This window comes from Dendroctonus ponderosae, unplaced genomic scaffold (genome assembly GCF_020466585.1).
Source record: "Dendroctonus ponderosae isolate FM_Combo_2020 unplaced genomic scaffold, Dpon_F_20191213v2 Dpon_F_20191213_1, whole genome shotgun sequence".
Classification (NCBI taxonomy): domain Eukaryota; kingdom Metazoa; phylum Arthropoda; class Insecta; order Coleoptera; family Curculionidae; genus Dendroctonus; species Dendroctonus ponderosae.
The window spans coordinates 40,846,226-40,862,963 of NW_026017110.1; the positions used below are offsets into that span (position 1 = coordinate 40,846,226).

At 35.8% G+C, this 16,738-nt stretch overlaps 2 protein-coding genes across 4 annotated transcripts in view; one reads left to right on the top strand and one right to left on the bottom strand.

Annotated features, from left to right (window-relative positions):
* Positions 1 to 16,738, bottom strand: part of LOC109533970 (protein timeless homolog) — a 362,432-nt gene that overhangs the window by 194,943 nt on the left and 150,751 nt on the right. The gene's annotated exons all lie outside the window — the stretch shown is intronic.
* LOC109536016 (toll-like receptor 9) overlaps positions 6,940 to 16,738 on the top strand; it is a 38,910-nt gene continuing 29,111 nt past the window's right edge. Inside the window, exon 1 of the mRNA XM_019902080.2 lies at positions 6,940 to 9,289. Coding sequence (XP_019757639.1) covers positions 7,087 to 9,289 — 2,203 coding nt within the window. The 5' untranslated portion in view covers positions 6,940 to 7,086. The remainder of the gene's footprint in view (positions 9,290 to 16,738) is intronic.

A 16,738-nucleotide genomic window follows, 5' to 3' on the forward strand; every position in this document is an offset into this window, starting at 1 on the left:
AAGTTCCACACGACAACATCATGCAGGACCGGACGACTCTGGGTAAAACATCAGAAATACGGCAGCAATGTTTTTCGAGATAATCTGCCTAATTAAGATTGCGCAAATACCTGTGGCTTCGTAATTATTTATAACTCCGGTAACCATGGAATTATACAGACTGACAACAAGATAGACAAGGATAAACGGTAAATTCAACAAGATTTGTTGACGAAATGTCAACCTGTTCTCATAACCTTGAATATGGGTGTTTATAAATAAACGCTACAACACCAAACATTTGAATGGCTAACTCCAAACAAGCTAGTGCCTGTGTAATCTCAGTTAATTAACTCCTGCTCCATTTGTATCTCCTTGTGCTGTGTGTATCGTGCAAATGTGGTAGGAATGTAGCCCTCGGTATTAATTTGGTTCTTGGGAAAGTGTCAGTTATTGTGCTCTGAGTGCCCCTGGAAGGCCCTGATTCGATTATGTCCAATACTTGTTCCTCTGTGTCTGGTACCCGAACATCTATAGTAGTCCACTCTCTTCCTCAAGTCACTCTCCTCGCCCTTTTTTGGCGTGACTTCTTTCAGCTTCTGCTATGTTACTGTCGCATTTCCCCTGAACTAATCGCATATCCGAAAATTCGTGAAAGGAAATTCAAAGTAAGTCACAGTTTGACAAATTATTGTTATAATTGACAAGGGCTATCCACCTGTAACTATCTGTTCATGACAAAAAACGTCATTGCCGCTGTGCCTTTTCATCAAAAAATTGTAGGAGAGAACTTTTTTGATACCAAAAATTTTCGTAATTTGAAGCAAAGATGGTAATTTTTCTTTTTGAATACTTAAGTATTCCAATATGCTACCAATTAAACATGGAACGATTTCAAAATAATGCTTAATAAAAAAGTTGAAATTCGATCTTCAGCTGTTAATATCTTCCAGAAATTTTCGAAAACAAATATATATATATATATATTTGTTTTATTTGTTTATGCTGTGAAGCAATTGGAGGTCCACGGTAATGTGTTCATGAATAATAGTCAGCACATAACTTTCAATTGATTAGTAGAGCGATTATCCCCGAGCATTAGGGAAACAATATTTGGCCATACAGTATTCCTATGTGCCATATTAGCGCTTGTCTCGTTTAACATAAGATTCATATACATAAACATTACACACATATCCCTATGTACATAAAACACGCCGCAAATACATGTTCGGCCGGTCAGTAATTCAAATTCTGATTCACTCTATTATTTGTTTATCGATGTTCACAAATTGTGCGCTTGTTAACTATTCCCATGTTTTTGATTTTCCTACGTTTCGAAATTAGTTTGAATAGCAGGAAAATCAAAGCGTCTTTTTCAAAACGGTGTGTTACCAAGTTACTTCAAAGCCTCGGGTTTAATTTCCCGTAGAACTACCACTTTTTAAGACAAAGTAATAAATTTTTTCTTCATTAATCAGTACATTTTGGGATCAATAATGGCATTTCAAAACCTGGCTTAAAAAAATTAAGTAGTTTTGAAGGTTCTTAAGGTCGTGGAGAATATGCTTCCCACTAAAAACATACATTTCATTGCATCAATCGTGTGTCAATCAATGTCAATGTGCCCCAAATCTAACACTAACATCTGGTCGGGCAATTTTGAAGACATATTTGATCTACAAATTAATAGAAATGTTAGCAACTGCAATAAAACTACAATTACTCATACAGATCAACTGCTTTCAATTTAAGCAGTGTCTGACTATCGAGCTTTATATTACTGACTAAAGACATCAGCTAATTTTATTTTGTTAAACTGTAATAAGTGTATGAATAACTATATATTAGTAATCATTGTCGTGTGGATACTTGTTATAACGCTTACTCAGTAACGATTACTTTCTAGTTTGCCTTTATGTATTTTGATTAATGCCATTATTTCTTATTAACTGAAAGTATAATAAAAGTGACTGAAGCAAAGTAAATAGTTTCCGGCATAAATAATCTCCTCATCCCTTCTCCACTGGTTTATACAGGGTGATTTAAAATTGTCGCCATTCCTTTTAATGGTATATAGGGGCACACTTAGAGAGTACGAGAAAAATATTAAAAAAATATGTTTCTAAAATTTCAAGAAGATATTGACAGTTGAAGATCGAATTTCAACTTTGTTATTAATCATTATTTTCAAAAGATACCAGGTTTGATTGGTAGCCTATTGGAAGACTTAAGCATTCGAAAAGAAAAATTGCGATCTTTTTATCAAATTACGAAAATTTTTAATATTAAAAAAGTACTCTTCTACAATTTTCTAATGAAAAGTCAAAGCGGCAATGATGTTTTTTGTCATTAACACATAGTTACAGGTAGACAGCCTTTGTCAATAATAACAAGCATTTGTCAAACTGTGGCTTATCTTAAACCTCCTTTCACAAAATGTAAACCAATAGCGAACTTGCAAATATGCGATTAGTTATGGGAAAATGCCACAGAAACATAGCAGAAGCTGTAAGAACTTACACCAGCAAAGAGCTAGACACTAGACGAGTGGCCCGAAATGGACGCAGATAGTGGACAATCTAAAGGTGCTCGGTTTCCAGACCTAAAGGATCAGGTATTGGAGATTATTACAGATGAGCCTTCCAGGAGCACTTGAAGCATTGCACAACTGCGCTTTCTCAAACACCGGATACTTAAGTGTCCCGATAACTCCCCCGAGAAATGCCCTACATTCCTACCATGCATGTAATATGCACAGAAAACTAGACACATTAAATCTCTGATCTTGCGAACACCGGTTCAAATTGAGCAGCAGTTAATTAACCGAACACGAGAAGCTGCTCAAATATGGGCCCAGACTCAAAGTGACACAAAGATGTTTGGAGTGAAACGGGCAGGACTTCGTGCTCTTGGGAACACTTGTGTTTTAACAATATAATTGTATTTGATTTGATCAATCACATTGATCAATGATACATAACCTTTAACAGGTGGTTTTGGATGACAGTTGTGACCTATTAAGGTATATCACTCATTTACCCAAAAAGGATGGCAGCCCTCGGGGGCTGTTTTGTCGCGGCACTGACCGCAAGATGACACCGTTATCCTAACCTCAACGCATGTTATTGTCTCTTTTATTTTCTTTGCTTCATGTTTATCCATAGCTACCAGAGTTTTAAATAATTACGAAGGTATAGGTATTTACGAAATGTTAATTAGGCAGATTACCTTGAAAAACATAGTTGTCATCCTTCTGAACTAGTTTTTTGCAAATATCTGAGCTTTTAATTTGCATTTAATTTTTTTACTATTTTTCTGTACTCTCAAGACACCCCCAGATAACACCTCCAGAGGAATGACGCCAATTTTGAATCACCCTGTATATGTTGAAAAAACTGCTGGACATAAAAGTATCGAGATTTTAATTTCTATGAATGTGTGCAAAAAAGGTAAGCTAGATTCACTAGTTGCCATAAACAAGTCACTGTAGTGCTTCACGTGGCCTTAGACGCAAGAAAAATCAAGTTGAACCATATAGTTATTAACAGCTCACACTGATGTCAGTTTAATTGCCAGCAAGTTTGAATCTGTAAAATCAGAGAGTCGTTAAGTATATCAAGCAAGACGACCGCTTAATTTTTGTGAAAGTGTTAGGGTGTGATAAGTCGTTAGCGCTGTAATGAACAAGATGCCACCATATATTCGAAATCGATCTATCACCGGTATCTCATTTATCATCTCCGGGTCGGCGACTCAGGTCGTATCACTTGCCTGCGAAATACGGGAACGTGTGGTGTAATGGATTTGTGTTATCTTCCGTTTTGGAACAAAAAATGTGCCTAAGACTTTGCACGACTGGGAATAAAATGCAAGCAGCAAGCTAATCGACATTTTATCCCAGAGACATTTCTGTAATGAATGAAGAGACGACCGATACGTTGGGTTCCAATAAGCGTTCAATAACGTTATTTAAATCGCAAGGAGGAAAAATGAATCTTAATCAAGCGTGAGTAGTTCAATCAAATGTACCAATATTTTCTTACAAAACAGAACCATAGGGTTGCAACCAGAATGTTGTTACAGCCAACGCCATCCAAATAAACGTTGGGAACCTAGAATTAAAGAAAACGGTTACTGGTTTAAAAAATAGATGGTTACAATTTTTAAGTTTTGCTTGTTAACGGCAAGGGAAGCTGTATGTGTGAAGTTCTGAAACGACGTTTTCAATAGAGTTCAAACATCATCTGCATTCCTTGGGGGCGCGGACATAATGAAATGTCTTAGGTCGTTCCCTTCTTCAATTTTATATTTTCTGTAGCATTTTCTAAGTTTTGCTGGTGCTACTCAATCAAAACCAACCGAACACTGGCCAAAAGGTAACACCACTCGAAGAAGAAAAATCTAATTTAAATTAGCATTTTTCAGTGCACTGCAGTCGCCTCGGTCCTATTGTGTGCACAATACCAGAGCGCCCTGGCGCAACTGCAAATATTTTACTTTCTTAAGCTTGTTAATTTTCTACATAAAATGTGCTCCAGGAATTATGACTAATCAATCAGTTGAAAAGTACTTAAGCAAAGAAAAAAACAAAAATAAATTACGTCAGCCTTAGGAAATAAAGAAGATTTGATCAATTTCCTGTCACCAACTTTCGTGATATTATTACCATTATTATTACTTTAATTAAACCGTTTCCCCTAGTCCTTCGGGATAGTAAAATGATAATTGCTAATAACAAATATTTTGATATTTTAGAAGTTAGTTTAGGATCGTTTATGATATATGCGTGAGAAGTATTCAGCAAAAAAATTACAGGGTGATTCAAAATTGGCGTCATTCCTCTGGAGGTGTTGTCTGGGGGTCTTGGGAGCACAGAAAAAAAATAGGAAAAACTACTAAATGTTATTAAAAACTCAGATATTTGCAAAAAACTAGATCAAAAGGATGGCAACAATGTTTTTCAAGGTAATCTCGCTAATTAACATCTTCCTTCGTAATTATTAAAAACTCCGGTAATCACGGATAAACATGAAGCAAAGAAAATAAAAGAGACAATAACATGCGTTGAGGTTGGGATAACGGTGTCACCTTGCGGTCAGTGCTGCGACAAAACCCCCGAGTGCTGCCATCTTTTTGGGGCAAATGAGTGATATACCTAAATAGGTCACAACTATCATCACCACCCGTTAAAGGTTATGTAACATTGATCAATATTAGTGATAAAAAAAAATCCAATACTGTTGTTAAAAAACAACTGTTCCCAAGAGCAAGAAGTTCTGCCAGTTTCACTACAATCATCTTTGTGTCCCAATCACTTTGAGTATGTGCTCATATTTTAAGCAGCATCTCGTGTGCGGTTTATTGACTGCTGCTCAATTTCAACCGGTGTTCAGAATATTAGAGATTTAATGTTATCTAGTGTCCTGTGCATATTATATACATGGTAGGAATGAAGGGCCTTGGCCCTTCCTCTGGGGAGTTATCGGGACAATCAAGTGTCCGGTGTTTGAAGTGCAGTTGTTGTGCAATGCTTCGAAGGCTCCTGAAAGGCTCAGCTGCAATAATCTCTAATACCTGTTCTTCTAGGCTGAAAACCGAGCACCTTTAGATTGTCCACTATCTGCGTCTATTTCAGGCCACTCGTCTAGTGTCTAGCTCTTTGCTGGTGTAAATTCTTACAGCTTCTGCTATGTTTCTGTGGTATTTTCCCATAACTAATCGCATATTCGCTGTTGGTTTACATTTGGTGAAAGGAGCTTCAAAATAAGCAACATTTTGACAAATGCTTGTTATTATTCACAACGTCTGTCTACCCGTAACTATCTGTTAATGTCAAAAAACGTCATTGCCGCTTTGACTTTTCATCAAAAATCCTAGAAGAGTACTTTTTTAATATACAATGTTTTCGTAATTTGATAAAAAGATCGTAGTTTTTCTTTTCGAATACTTAAGTATTCCAATAGGCTACCAATCAAACGTGGGACCTTTTCAAAATAATGCTTAATAAGAAAGTTGAAATTCGATTTTCAACTGTTAAAATCTTCTTGAAATTTTGGAAAAAAATATTTTCAATATTTTTCTCGTACTCTCTAAGTGGGCCCCTATATACCTTTAAAAGGAATGACGCCAATTTTGAATCACCCTGTATATCGCAAGTGTTCCAATTACTTGCTACACCTACAAGGAAAATATATTTACATTTAATTTCTGATCCAATGCTATGTCAAGAAATATGGGTAGCTCTTTGTCTTTCTGGAATGTTTCGGAATCGTAATGAAAATATCATGCTTATTCAACTTGGTTAGAAAAAATGTAGGGTAGCATTTACACATTTTAAGGAAATTTGAAAATTTTCAAAAATTTGACCGCTTTTTATCACCTCCAGCTCGAATGGAACTATGCAGTACTGAGTAAAGTATGGTACACTATGTTGCTTCTAGATCAGACCGAAAAGTTTTACTTTTCGATTAAACTGTATTTTCAGTGGAATCGCTCTCCATTTCAGAATGGCAATAACGGGCACAACTTTTCAAACCATACTCCGTCGCTGACATGTTATGTACATAAATAGTTTGAGAATTTCTTATTTTTCTTTGCCATTTTTTTTTCACAATATTTGAAGCAAAAGTAAGAATACCTGTTTAATCTACAATATATTTTCGCCAAAGAACATCGCACATTAGGGGTAATAATCTTCAAACTGCATTGAAATATTGTGCAGACGTGTCACTTTAAATTATATTTCAGCTTGCATATGGAAGGTGCAAAATGTTACCATAAAACTTTCCTAATAGGCACCCATCTATAATGAGTTGATGAAAAGTTAGGACATCACATTAACCTTCCATCTACAGGGAAAATATTCCATGAAACACATACGCGCACTGAGGCGCGCACCTCCACTCTTTGCCCATCGTGCCGTCTTCAAAAGGCATTAAATATCAGTGCTCACCAAACCGTCAAATCGATGGCACGTGCTAGCGCCCGATTCGCATAATACGCGCAGATACGAATCTCACATTATTTTCGTCGACTCAATTCGATCAGTTGATAGTTTTTCTTTGGATAACTTACATGTGGAGGTAGTGATGTGACTACGGGACAATGTTACAGCTGCTATTCTTGCTGCTTACAATTTTAGTGACATCTTGTGCAAAATGTCCTTCGATGTGCACTTGTAGACATTTTCCGCGCGAACTTGTGCCAACTAGTTATCTCTATTACACTGCTGTGAAGTGCGACGGATTTGCTTCCAACGAGACGCTCAGTAATACTACCAGCATTTTAGAAGTCAACAACTTAGACCAATCAAGTTTTAGTGATTTGTATATCGGGTTACAAGAAAGTGATTTAGTCAACTTAAAAACGCTATCTTTGGCGCATAGCTATGTGGCAAACATAAGTGAACTACTTGGTGTAGTGGAAAACAGCTTAAACTACTTAGTTCTGACTCACAGCAACATAACTGCTATTCCAAATTTGACTGAAAAAACTAGTGTAGTGTCAATAGATCTGTCCAATAATGCAATAGAGGAACTAGCAGAACTAACGTTAAGAACTTTGCAAATATTAAATCTGAGCGCAAATTCAATCAAACGAATTGAGTCTAACAGCTTCCGAGCCGTAAAGAACCTAAAGATTTTGGACATTTCACAAAACCACTTAACTTTTTTAGATCACAATGTTCTTTATCCATTGACATTTCTGCAATATCTCAATTTGAGCCATAATCGTATAGAAATTTTAAACGAAAACTGCTTTTCCAATTTAATGAGATTGCAACAGTTAGATATTTCATGGAATAACTTAGTCAGAGTGGCTGCAGGTAGCTTTGATTTGCCAATTCTCTCGCGTTTATTACTAGCTGGAAACGTTCAATTAGAAAATGTAAGTAAAGTTTTGGTTGAGGTTGGTCGAAGGCTACATACTGTCGATGCATCGACAATGGGACTAACACAAGTTCCTAGTACATTAACTAATTCAATTCGAACTTTAAAACTAGCCAGAAACTCTATAACAGAAATATTTTGCGGAGATTTAGACGCTTATCCTTTACTACAGTCTCTAGATTTTTCATTCAACCATCTCAGTGTCGTAGAAGATGACGCTCTTGGGCGACAAGAAACTCTTTCAATCCTTTACTTAAGTGACAATAAGCTCCAGCTCATCCCCAGAAGTTTACCCGAGCAATTAACAGTACTGGACTTGCATGGCAATCTTATTGATAATGTGACGAGGTCCGATTTTTCGGGTTTGTCAACACTTGAAGTGCTGTTGTTAAATGACAATAAAATAACATTGGTAGAAGGTGGAGCTTTTAGTAGTTTACGCTCTCTTGTGACACTGGATTTGTCGCGAAATTCGATAAAAGCTCTTTATCCAGGAAGTCTCTCAGGACCGGTAGCTTTGAAAATTTTAAGACTGAGTGGTATAGACACAGTGGCCCCCGCGGAAGACGTGTCTTTCCCTCTCTCGATTCCGGATCATTTAGTGACTCTTGATTTATCAGGCAGTTCAGGTCTAGCGCGACAATTACTCTCTGATACTGCCGCTTTGGCCGCGTCTCGGGAATTACAAGAGTTGGATATTTCCGGTGCAGATATCGAATTTATCCGTTCTGATTTATTGCACTTTCTGCCCGAGTTAAGGATAATGCACGTAAAAGATAATCGGCTTAATTGCTCGAATTTACAATGGCTAGCTGTGTGGATGCGCCGCCAAGATCAGGACGAGAACCGGCTAGTTATATGTGCCAGTCCCCCAGACCTCTGGGGAGTGCTCCTACTTGATTTACAATATGCCGACACTTCCACGATAAAACCTATACATCAAGGACAAAATCCGGATTTCAAGGGAACGATTAATTTTGACAATGAAATCAATGCATTGCAAAAGAACCCAAAAAATGTGACGGGAAAATACGAAATCCATGAAATGGTTCGTACGTCGACAGCAATAACAAATGACTTGGTCTATAATTCCACGAATAATACACGTTTAGACAATGCTGATAAGAATATTGACAGGAACATTGAATTTACGTCGAAATACGGAAGTGGGGACAATAAGGTCGGAACTAATACGGCGAATAAATTAATTTCTTTTGCGCTGGAGCACGATATGAAAAGCTTAAAGTTTTCTCCAAAAAGTGTGAGAAGCAGGAAGATAATCCACAGTAAAACTGTCAGTGAGCAATTGTCGTCATATACAGAAGTGAAACAACCATCGATTAATCCGCAGAATTTCTATCAAGAGTCACACATACAACTCAGGTCCACGACTCCAACAAGCAGTTTTAATCCCGCAGGTAATTTTTATTCTTGTGCTTAGAATGACTGTTTTTTATATTTTAACAGAACTGATGAACGCAATAAACGCATTTAAATGAAATTACCAAAATTATTACAATTTATTATTAATGAAAAATAATTATTGCAAACTGAATTATTTAAAAGCATTCGTGTTTCAGTCAGCTTGGTCCAACATTTCCAAGTTTGCTGGTGTGGTTTTGACACTTTGCTTTTATTGTGTGCTGCGTCATCAGACGATGTGCATATAATGCATGGAACGAATAAATAAACTGTTGATTTCCTTGGTTGTACTATTTCAGGCCTTTACTTTAGATGCATGCTTTATACAAACCCTCAGTGTCAACAAATGATTTTGAATCACAGACGTTGAAAAATATAGTTCGTAAGAAACAACTTTTTAGTATTTTACATCTAATGAAAATGTAATTGATGAACTGAAAAGTCCTCCCTTAGTCGTACATTAAACAATACAACTAAGTCCATCGTTACTAAATATTAGACATATCTAAGTAACTAAGAAGGTTGACAGGAAAGTTCTAATTAAAATATTACTAGTGAACCGAATAAAATACATATACGTGATGATTCGATGAAGTTCATAACTGGTTTAACCTAAACAAAGTTTTGATAGAACTAAGAACAGAAACACTTACATATCAATATGCACAGTACATAAGTTGTCTGTACTTAATTTTCTATAGAACTAAACATATAGAGCGTGTCTCTTAAGCACATGACTACCAAGGCATTCTTTGGCTCAAATGAAGAACACACGAGCTGACTTTTATTAAGAAAAAATGGCCAGTTGCCCTGCCGTTGATGGTTAAATTCATTCGAAAAAAGTTTCCTTTATATCTGAGGACTGATACGATGGATTATTAATAAAACTCGCTGTAAATTTGTCTCTATGCAAGATTTATGTTTTGATAAAGCAGCCGAGTACACTTGCTTTATGCAAGTGAGGAATTCTTGAGTGTTTTGGTGAAAAACCTACCAGAACTTTTTATTTGGTAGCTGGAATAAACTGATTTTTTTTAGTTAAAGATATTTTTTTGCATAAATTTTATTAATTTCATTAGATATAGAAAACGTATGTTAGTAATTTTATAGATAACCATAATTGAGATTAAAAAGACGGAAAATGTCGACTTGTTCAGTATATCCCTGTGGTAGTTTTTTGGGGGTTATTTGGCGGCATTCATTACCACTGTGTTTTCGCAAAACTGTCAAAGTTTCTGGAGGAGTGGAGGACACTATCAACTTGTGATAACACCATAAGGAAAACACTAATGGAGTCCAATCTCTCTGGAGTCTGCAATATCTCTATATTGCAGACGATTTAACAGGATTTATTTTACCACTCCAGTGACCAGCCGAGTTTTCATTTAGGAATTGTCGGATCTTTAAGGAATATTGCATAGGTGGAACGTAATGTCAAGATGTCAAGAGATTTTCTGAATAAAGCTGATAGTTTTCCACCCGCCCTACTAATTGGGTAACAGCGATGTCTCCCAGCAACTCCAAACTAAAGTTGGCGTGTCCGAGCAACTATTGTATCAACACAGAAAATAGTTCTATTTCGTTTTAGTGGGGGTACCATGTACAACGCTTATACAAAGATATTTCTATCAGCGTAGAATAATTCCAATTAGTTTTAAGTGCTTATGTCTGTCCTAAAACTTTATATGTAGCTATTCCAACACTGCCTCGGTTGTTTTAACGGTTATGTGGGCATCACTTGTGCGATATTGACGAATAAGCGGTTGATTGTTTCTTGCTGTTGGGTATTGTTTATCACTTTGTATTTTTAGCAACCTCGCTGATAAACTGTCAGAAGCGCCAGGGCACAATTGTTTAATGAAGAAATTACACGGTGTATTAGATTAACTATGAATTCCTTTTATCTAGTATGCAGATTTGCAATACATATTGTCTATAAATATTGAATGAATTATTTATTTATTAATCAGCAAAGATACGAATACATAAATCACGTTTTACTATGCAATTTACACACCGGCATAAATAAAACGGTTATCTGCTGGAGGGACTGATTGCTATGAAGACTTAAAACTAATAATTAATCTTTTAATATTAATAACCACAGTCGTTTGTTGCCTATTGAGAGATAACCTAATAATAATGATACAGTGGTTTAGTTTTAATTTAATTATCTGATTTAATCCACTCTTTTCATTTATTTTTATTACTTTTCGTAGTTCAATTTTTTAACTTATGTGTTGAATAATTATATTGCTCTAATGTAGCTGTTTTTGCTACTTATTCCTTTCCATCTGATCGGAATTTGTTGTCTGTTGAAAAGCTTTTTTTTTCTTGGATTGTTTGTTGAAGATGAATGTGTTGACTTTAGATTCTCATAATGAAAGCTTAACGATTCTAGTTCGTTCATTTGCTCAATATGAAGTGGGATTCCTGGAAATACAAATTTATTTTTATTTACGATTTTTGGCAGCTTTTTCTGTAACTTATTCAACTGTTTGAAATACTATTATTATAATTTTTTCTAAATACAGTTTAGGTTTTTATTAATTTTTGCGTCCACGCTTATGAATCAACTCAATCTCAACCTCAACTATTATGAAAGTAAAGTTGTTCGTTTGGAGATACTGTCTGGGGGCTATTTAGGGAGTGCACGATAAAAAGTTGGAAAAAATTAGAAATAATTTTGCTATGAAAACTGATAAATTTTCGAAATTATAAATTATAAATTTGAATGCTGCTTATGACGCTTTTCTCATTAAAGTGACTTTAATACCTGCTGATTTATGTCGAAATGACCAAAGATCAAAAATGAAACTTAAACGAAAACTTTAGCAATAAATTTCCCACCCAAATCAATTCAAACAAAATGAAAGTTTCAAATTAAGTTTTTCATTGAGTTTATTAGACAGTGATATAAATAAACAAATAAAAGCTTTCGGCATCATGAGAACATTCACGAGCTTGTGATACGGGCGAGTGCAGGTGTTTTTGGGGTGTTGGAATCGCAACAATATAGAACCCGCTTGAGCCTCTAATGTTGCCTCGTACAACGGTTCGGACAAAAGCGATATATGGCGACAGCAGCTATCCAATGTAACGCAATGTAAAATACATGGGCAAAATCAGTACAAGTTTCGGAATTACTATTTTCAGGATAAACCCAGCTGGCAAGCGCTAACAGGATCGAAACCGGTTCTGGGGGTGCCCGAGATAAACACATCACGAAACTTGTACTTGAGTACATTATTGATATTATATGTGAATTTTACTACACGCGTATTTTAAAATCAGTTTCAGTTATATCCATCCATCATTACACAGAAAATTGCTGAAAGTCACTTCATCACTTCACTTTGTTCATTTTCAAAAATTTTCTAAAATTGTGATGATCTCTAAACCGCAACTTTTCACAAAAACGATGAAAATATGTCCAATTCATGATAAGCCATGTTTACAAAATTACATCGGCGGTTTTCTGCTGTTAAAAATGCGAAGAAAAAATGGTGTAATGAAGACACTGTTTTCGAGACTCTAAAATATGCCAAGCAATAACTGACTTGATTTCACAATTACCGCCTACTTATGAATTTCCTTGCTATGAATATATGTGCAATAAATTTTGAAAACCATTTTTACATAAGGACCTAAAAACATTCGAATATACAGGGTGATTCAAAATTGGCGTCATTCCTCTGGAGCTGTTGTCTGGCGCTGTTATAGGAGTACAGATAAGTAGTTACTAAAAATAGTAAAAGAAATTAACTGTTATTAACAACTGAGAAATTTCCAAAAAACCATATCAGAAATACGGCAGCAATGTTTTTCAAGGTAATTTGCCTAATTATCATTGCGCAAATACTTGTTGCTTCGTAATTATTTAAAAATTTGGGAACCATAGAATTATACAGACCGACAATAAGATAGACAAGGATAAACGGTAAATTTAACAAAATTTGTTGACGAAATGTCAACCTGTTCTCATAACCTCGAATATCGGTGTTTAAAAATAAACCATACAACACCAAACAAGCTAGTGCCTGTATAATCTCCTTATTATCCACTTTTATCAAGCAGATTCTCGTATTCAGTTAATTAATTCGTGCTCCATTTGTAGCTCCTTGTGCTGTGTGTATCGTACAAACGTAGCCCTTCCTCGGTATTTATTTGGTGCTTGGGAAAGTGTCAGTTATTGTGCTCTGAGTGCCCCTGGAATCTCCAATACGTGTTCCTCTATGCCTGGAACCCGAACATCTATCGTCCACTATCTTCCTGGAACCACTCTCCTCGCTCTTTGGTGGCGTGAGTTCTTTCAGCTTGTGCTATGTTACTGTAGCATTTCCCTTGAACTAATCGTATATTCGCAAATTCGTGAAAGGAAATTCAAAGTAAGTCACAGTTTGACAAATTATTGTTATTGTTGACAAGGGCTGTCCACCTGTAACTATTTGTTCATGACAAAAGCATCATTGTCGCTGTGCCTTTTCATCAAAAAATTGTAGAAGAGAACTTTTTTGATGCAAAAAATTTTCATAATTTCAAGTAAAGATCGTAATTTTTCTTTTTGAATGCTTAAGTATTCCAATATGCTACCAATTAAACATTACAAAGTTGAAATTCGATCTTCAACTGTTAATATCTTCTAGAAATTTTGGAAAAAAAAATTTCAATTTTTTTTTTCGTACTCCCCAAGGTGGCCTCTCTCACTCCTTAAAAGGAATTACGTCAATTTTGTATCACCCTGTATGGGTGCCTACTTAGAGAATACGAGAAAAATTGAAAAATTTCAAGAAGATATTAACAGTTGAAAATCAAATTTCAACTTTGTTGTTAAGCATTATTTTGAAAAGGTCCCACGTTTGATTGGTAGCCTATTGGAATACTTAATCATTCGAAAAGAAAAATTACGATGCTTGCTTCAAAATTCATTCATAATAAGCACTCATGAGTTCATGTATTGTTTTCTGTTATGGCTTTCCATTCCTGTCTATCTTTTGCGATCTTGAATGTTTGGGTGAGGTTCGTGCCGGTTATATCGGCTATAACACCCATGTATCTTGGAGGCGACCTTCCTCTTGACATTTTGCCTGAACTACTCTCAAGACCATTTCTTTTAACCACATGACCAAAAAATTTAATTATTTTCTCCAATACCACAATGCTACCGTGTAAGAACTGACACCAGCAAAGGGCTACACACTAGACGAGTGGCACGAAATGGACACAGATAGTGGACAATCTAAAATTGCTCGGTTTCCAGACCTAGAGGAACATGTATTTGAGCTTATTGCAGCTCAGCCTTCCAGGAGTGCTTAAAGCATTGCACAACAACTGCACTTTCGCAAACACCGGATACTTACATGTCCTGACAACTCCCCCCAGAAAGGGCCTACACACCTACCATGTACTCAGGACACTCAGAACAGATTAAATCTGCGATTTTCCGAACACCGGTTCAAATTGAGCAGCAGATAATTAATCGAATACGAGAAGCTGCTCAAAATATGAGTGATGACAAGTGATGGACACAAAGATGTTTGGAGTGAAACGGGTAGGCCTTCTTGGTCTTGCTAACACTTCTTGTGTTTTAAGAACAGAATTGCATTTTATTTGATCAATAATATTGATCCCTGATCATCACCCTTTAGCAGGTGGTTTTGCATGACAGTTGTGACCGATATCACTCATTTGCCCCACAAAGATGGCAGCACTTGGGGGGCTGTTCTGTCGCAGCACTGACCGCCAGGTGACACCGTTATCCTAACGCACGTTACTGTCTCTTTTATTTTCTTTGCTTCATCTCTATCTATGGTTACCGAAGTTTTTAATATTTACAAAAGAACAGGTATGTTAATGTAATGTAATTAGGCATGTATGGCATGTATGTAGGCCGTAATGTTAATTAGGCAGATTAGCTTGTAAAACATTGTTGCCACCCTTGCGATCTAGTTTGTTGCAAATATCTGAGTTTTTAATAACAATTAATTTTTTGTACTATTTTTCATCAAACATCCCCAGATAACACCTCCAGAGGTATAACCCCAATTCTGAATCACCCTGTATAATAATACTCTAAAGAATGCCAGTGGTTTAAAAAAAAAAAATACTGCACAACAATGCGTTCAAATTCTGGAAATTGATTTGGTCCCTTATGCAGTCCTAATTACATACACTGTAAGCTGATCTAACTTTATTGAATCAGAAATTATGGGTGTATGATTTCCGGGTGGTATTTTGTACCTCAATTTGACGCACGAATTACTGCTTTACATAATCTGGGTTTAGAACGTATCGTTCTCATTAATACAATTATAGAGATTTATCTCTTGTTCCTAAGCGCGGTAAGTGCCTTTCATTTACTGCTAATAATAGTAATTTTTATTTGATTTAATAAATGCTTATCACTATTTAACTTTTATATATTGAAAAGAACCCAACAGTCAAGCGGACAAAATAAATTACTATAAGCGCGTGTATGATATTCAGGGTGATATTTGAAAACTTACAATGGCTATAATTATGTGACGACCAAAAAACGATAGACTTAATTACTCTGAACAATTTATATAGTAAGTAGGGGAAACCACACGTATGCATTCGCTAAACTACCCGCACAAATTATCCAGCGCACAGCAACCCCAACTCAAAACTTTTTGATGAGATCACACTACTCGTGATAGCTCTTTTAAAGCTCTTCAAAATGCGTTTCAATTGCTTTAAATCCAGTTAGATTTGATAAAGCTGTCACCGACTTATTCAATAAAAATTATGTCAATATTTTTTTGGTCTTCTAATTAATCAATGGTTCAAAATGATTTTTAGTTTTTTCAGGACAAAATTATTACATTTAAAGAGAATACTTTACAGAGTCTGCCTTCCAGAAAAGACACAGTTTAACTGCTCCGAAGGAAAAAAATCAAGTGGCAATACGCTTGGTTATTTTGGTGGCCACTCAATGAGGCCGCGTCTCCCCATATAGTTAGTTGAAGAATTATCTTACAGATTTTCCTGATTGTCTGTTGTGAGTAATGAAAGGGTCTGTCATATCCCGAAGTTTCGTCATAAAATTCTCGTTTCACGTTTTCGGCTATAAATAGTGTCCAAATCAGAGCAAATTTGTCAATATTTCAGTTCATTTCATCTCCAGATATGAGTAAGTTTTTGTCACCCCAATAACGGCAATTTAGTTTTTGATGTCATTGAAATAGAAAGTTAGTAACGTTAGTTCTTGAATGATTTTTAATTGAAATCGACAATTTTTTAAAATTTTGTTAGCTTTCTAATTCATTTGTTGATGAGTCCTGTTGCTATAACTAGATTTCGGTTATCACATAAGTAACATTTTTGCGCTCATAAATAACTTACAAGCTTCAGCTGCTGTAAAAAAACAATAATTCTCAGAACCATTTCGTACGTATCATTTTTACACCGTCAACTATGCTGCT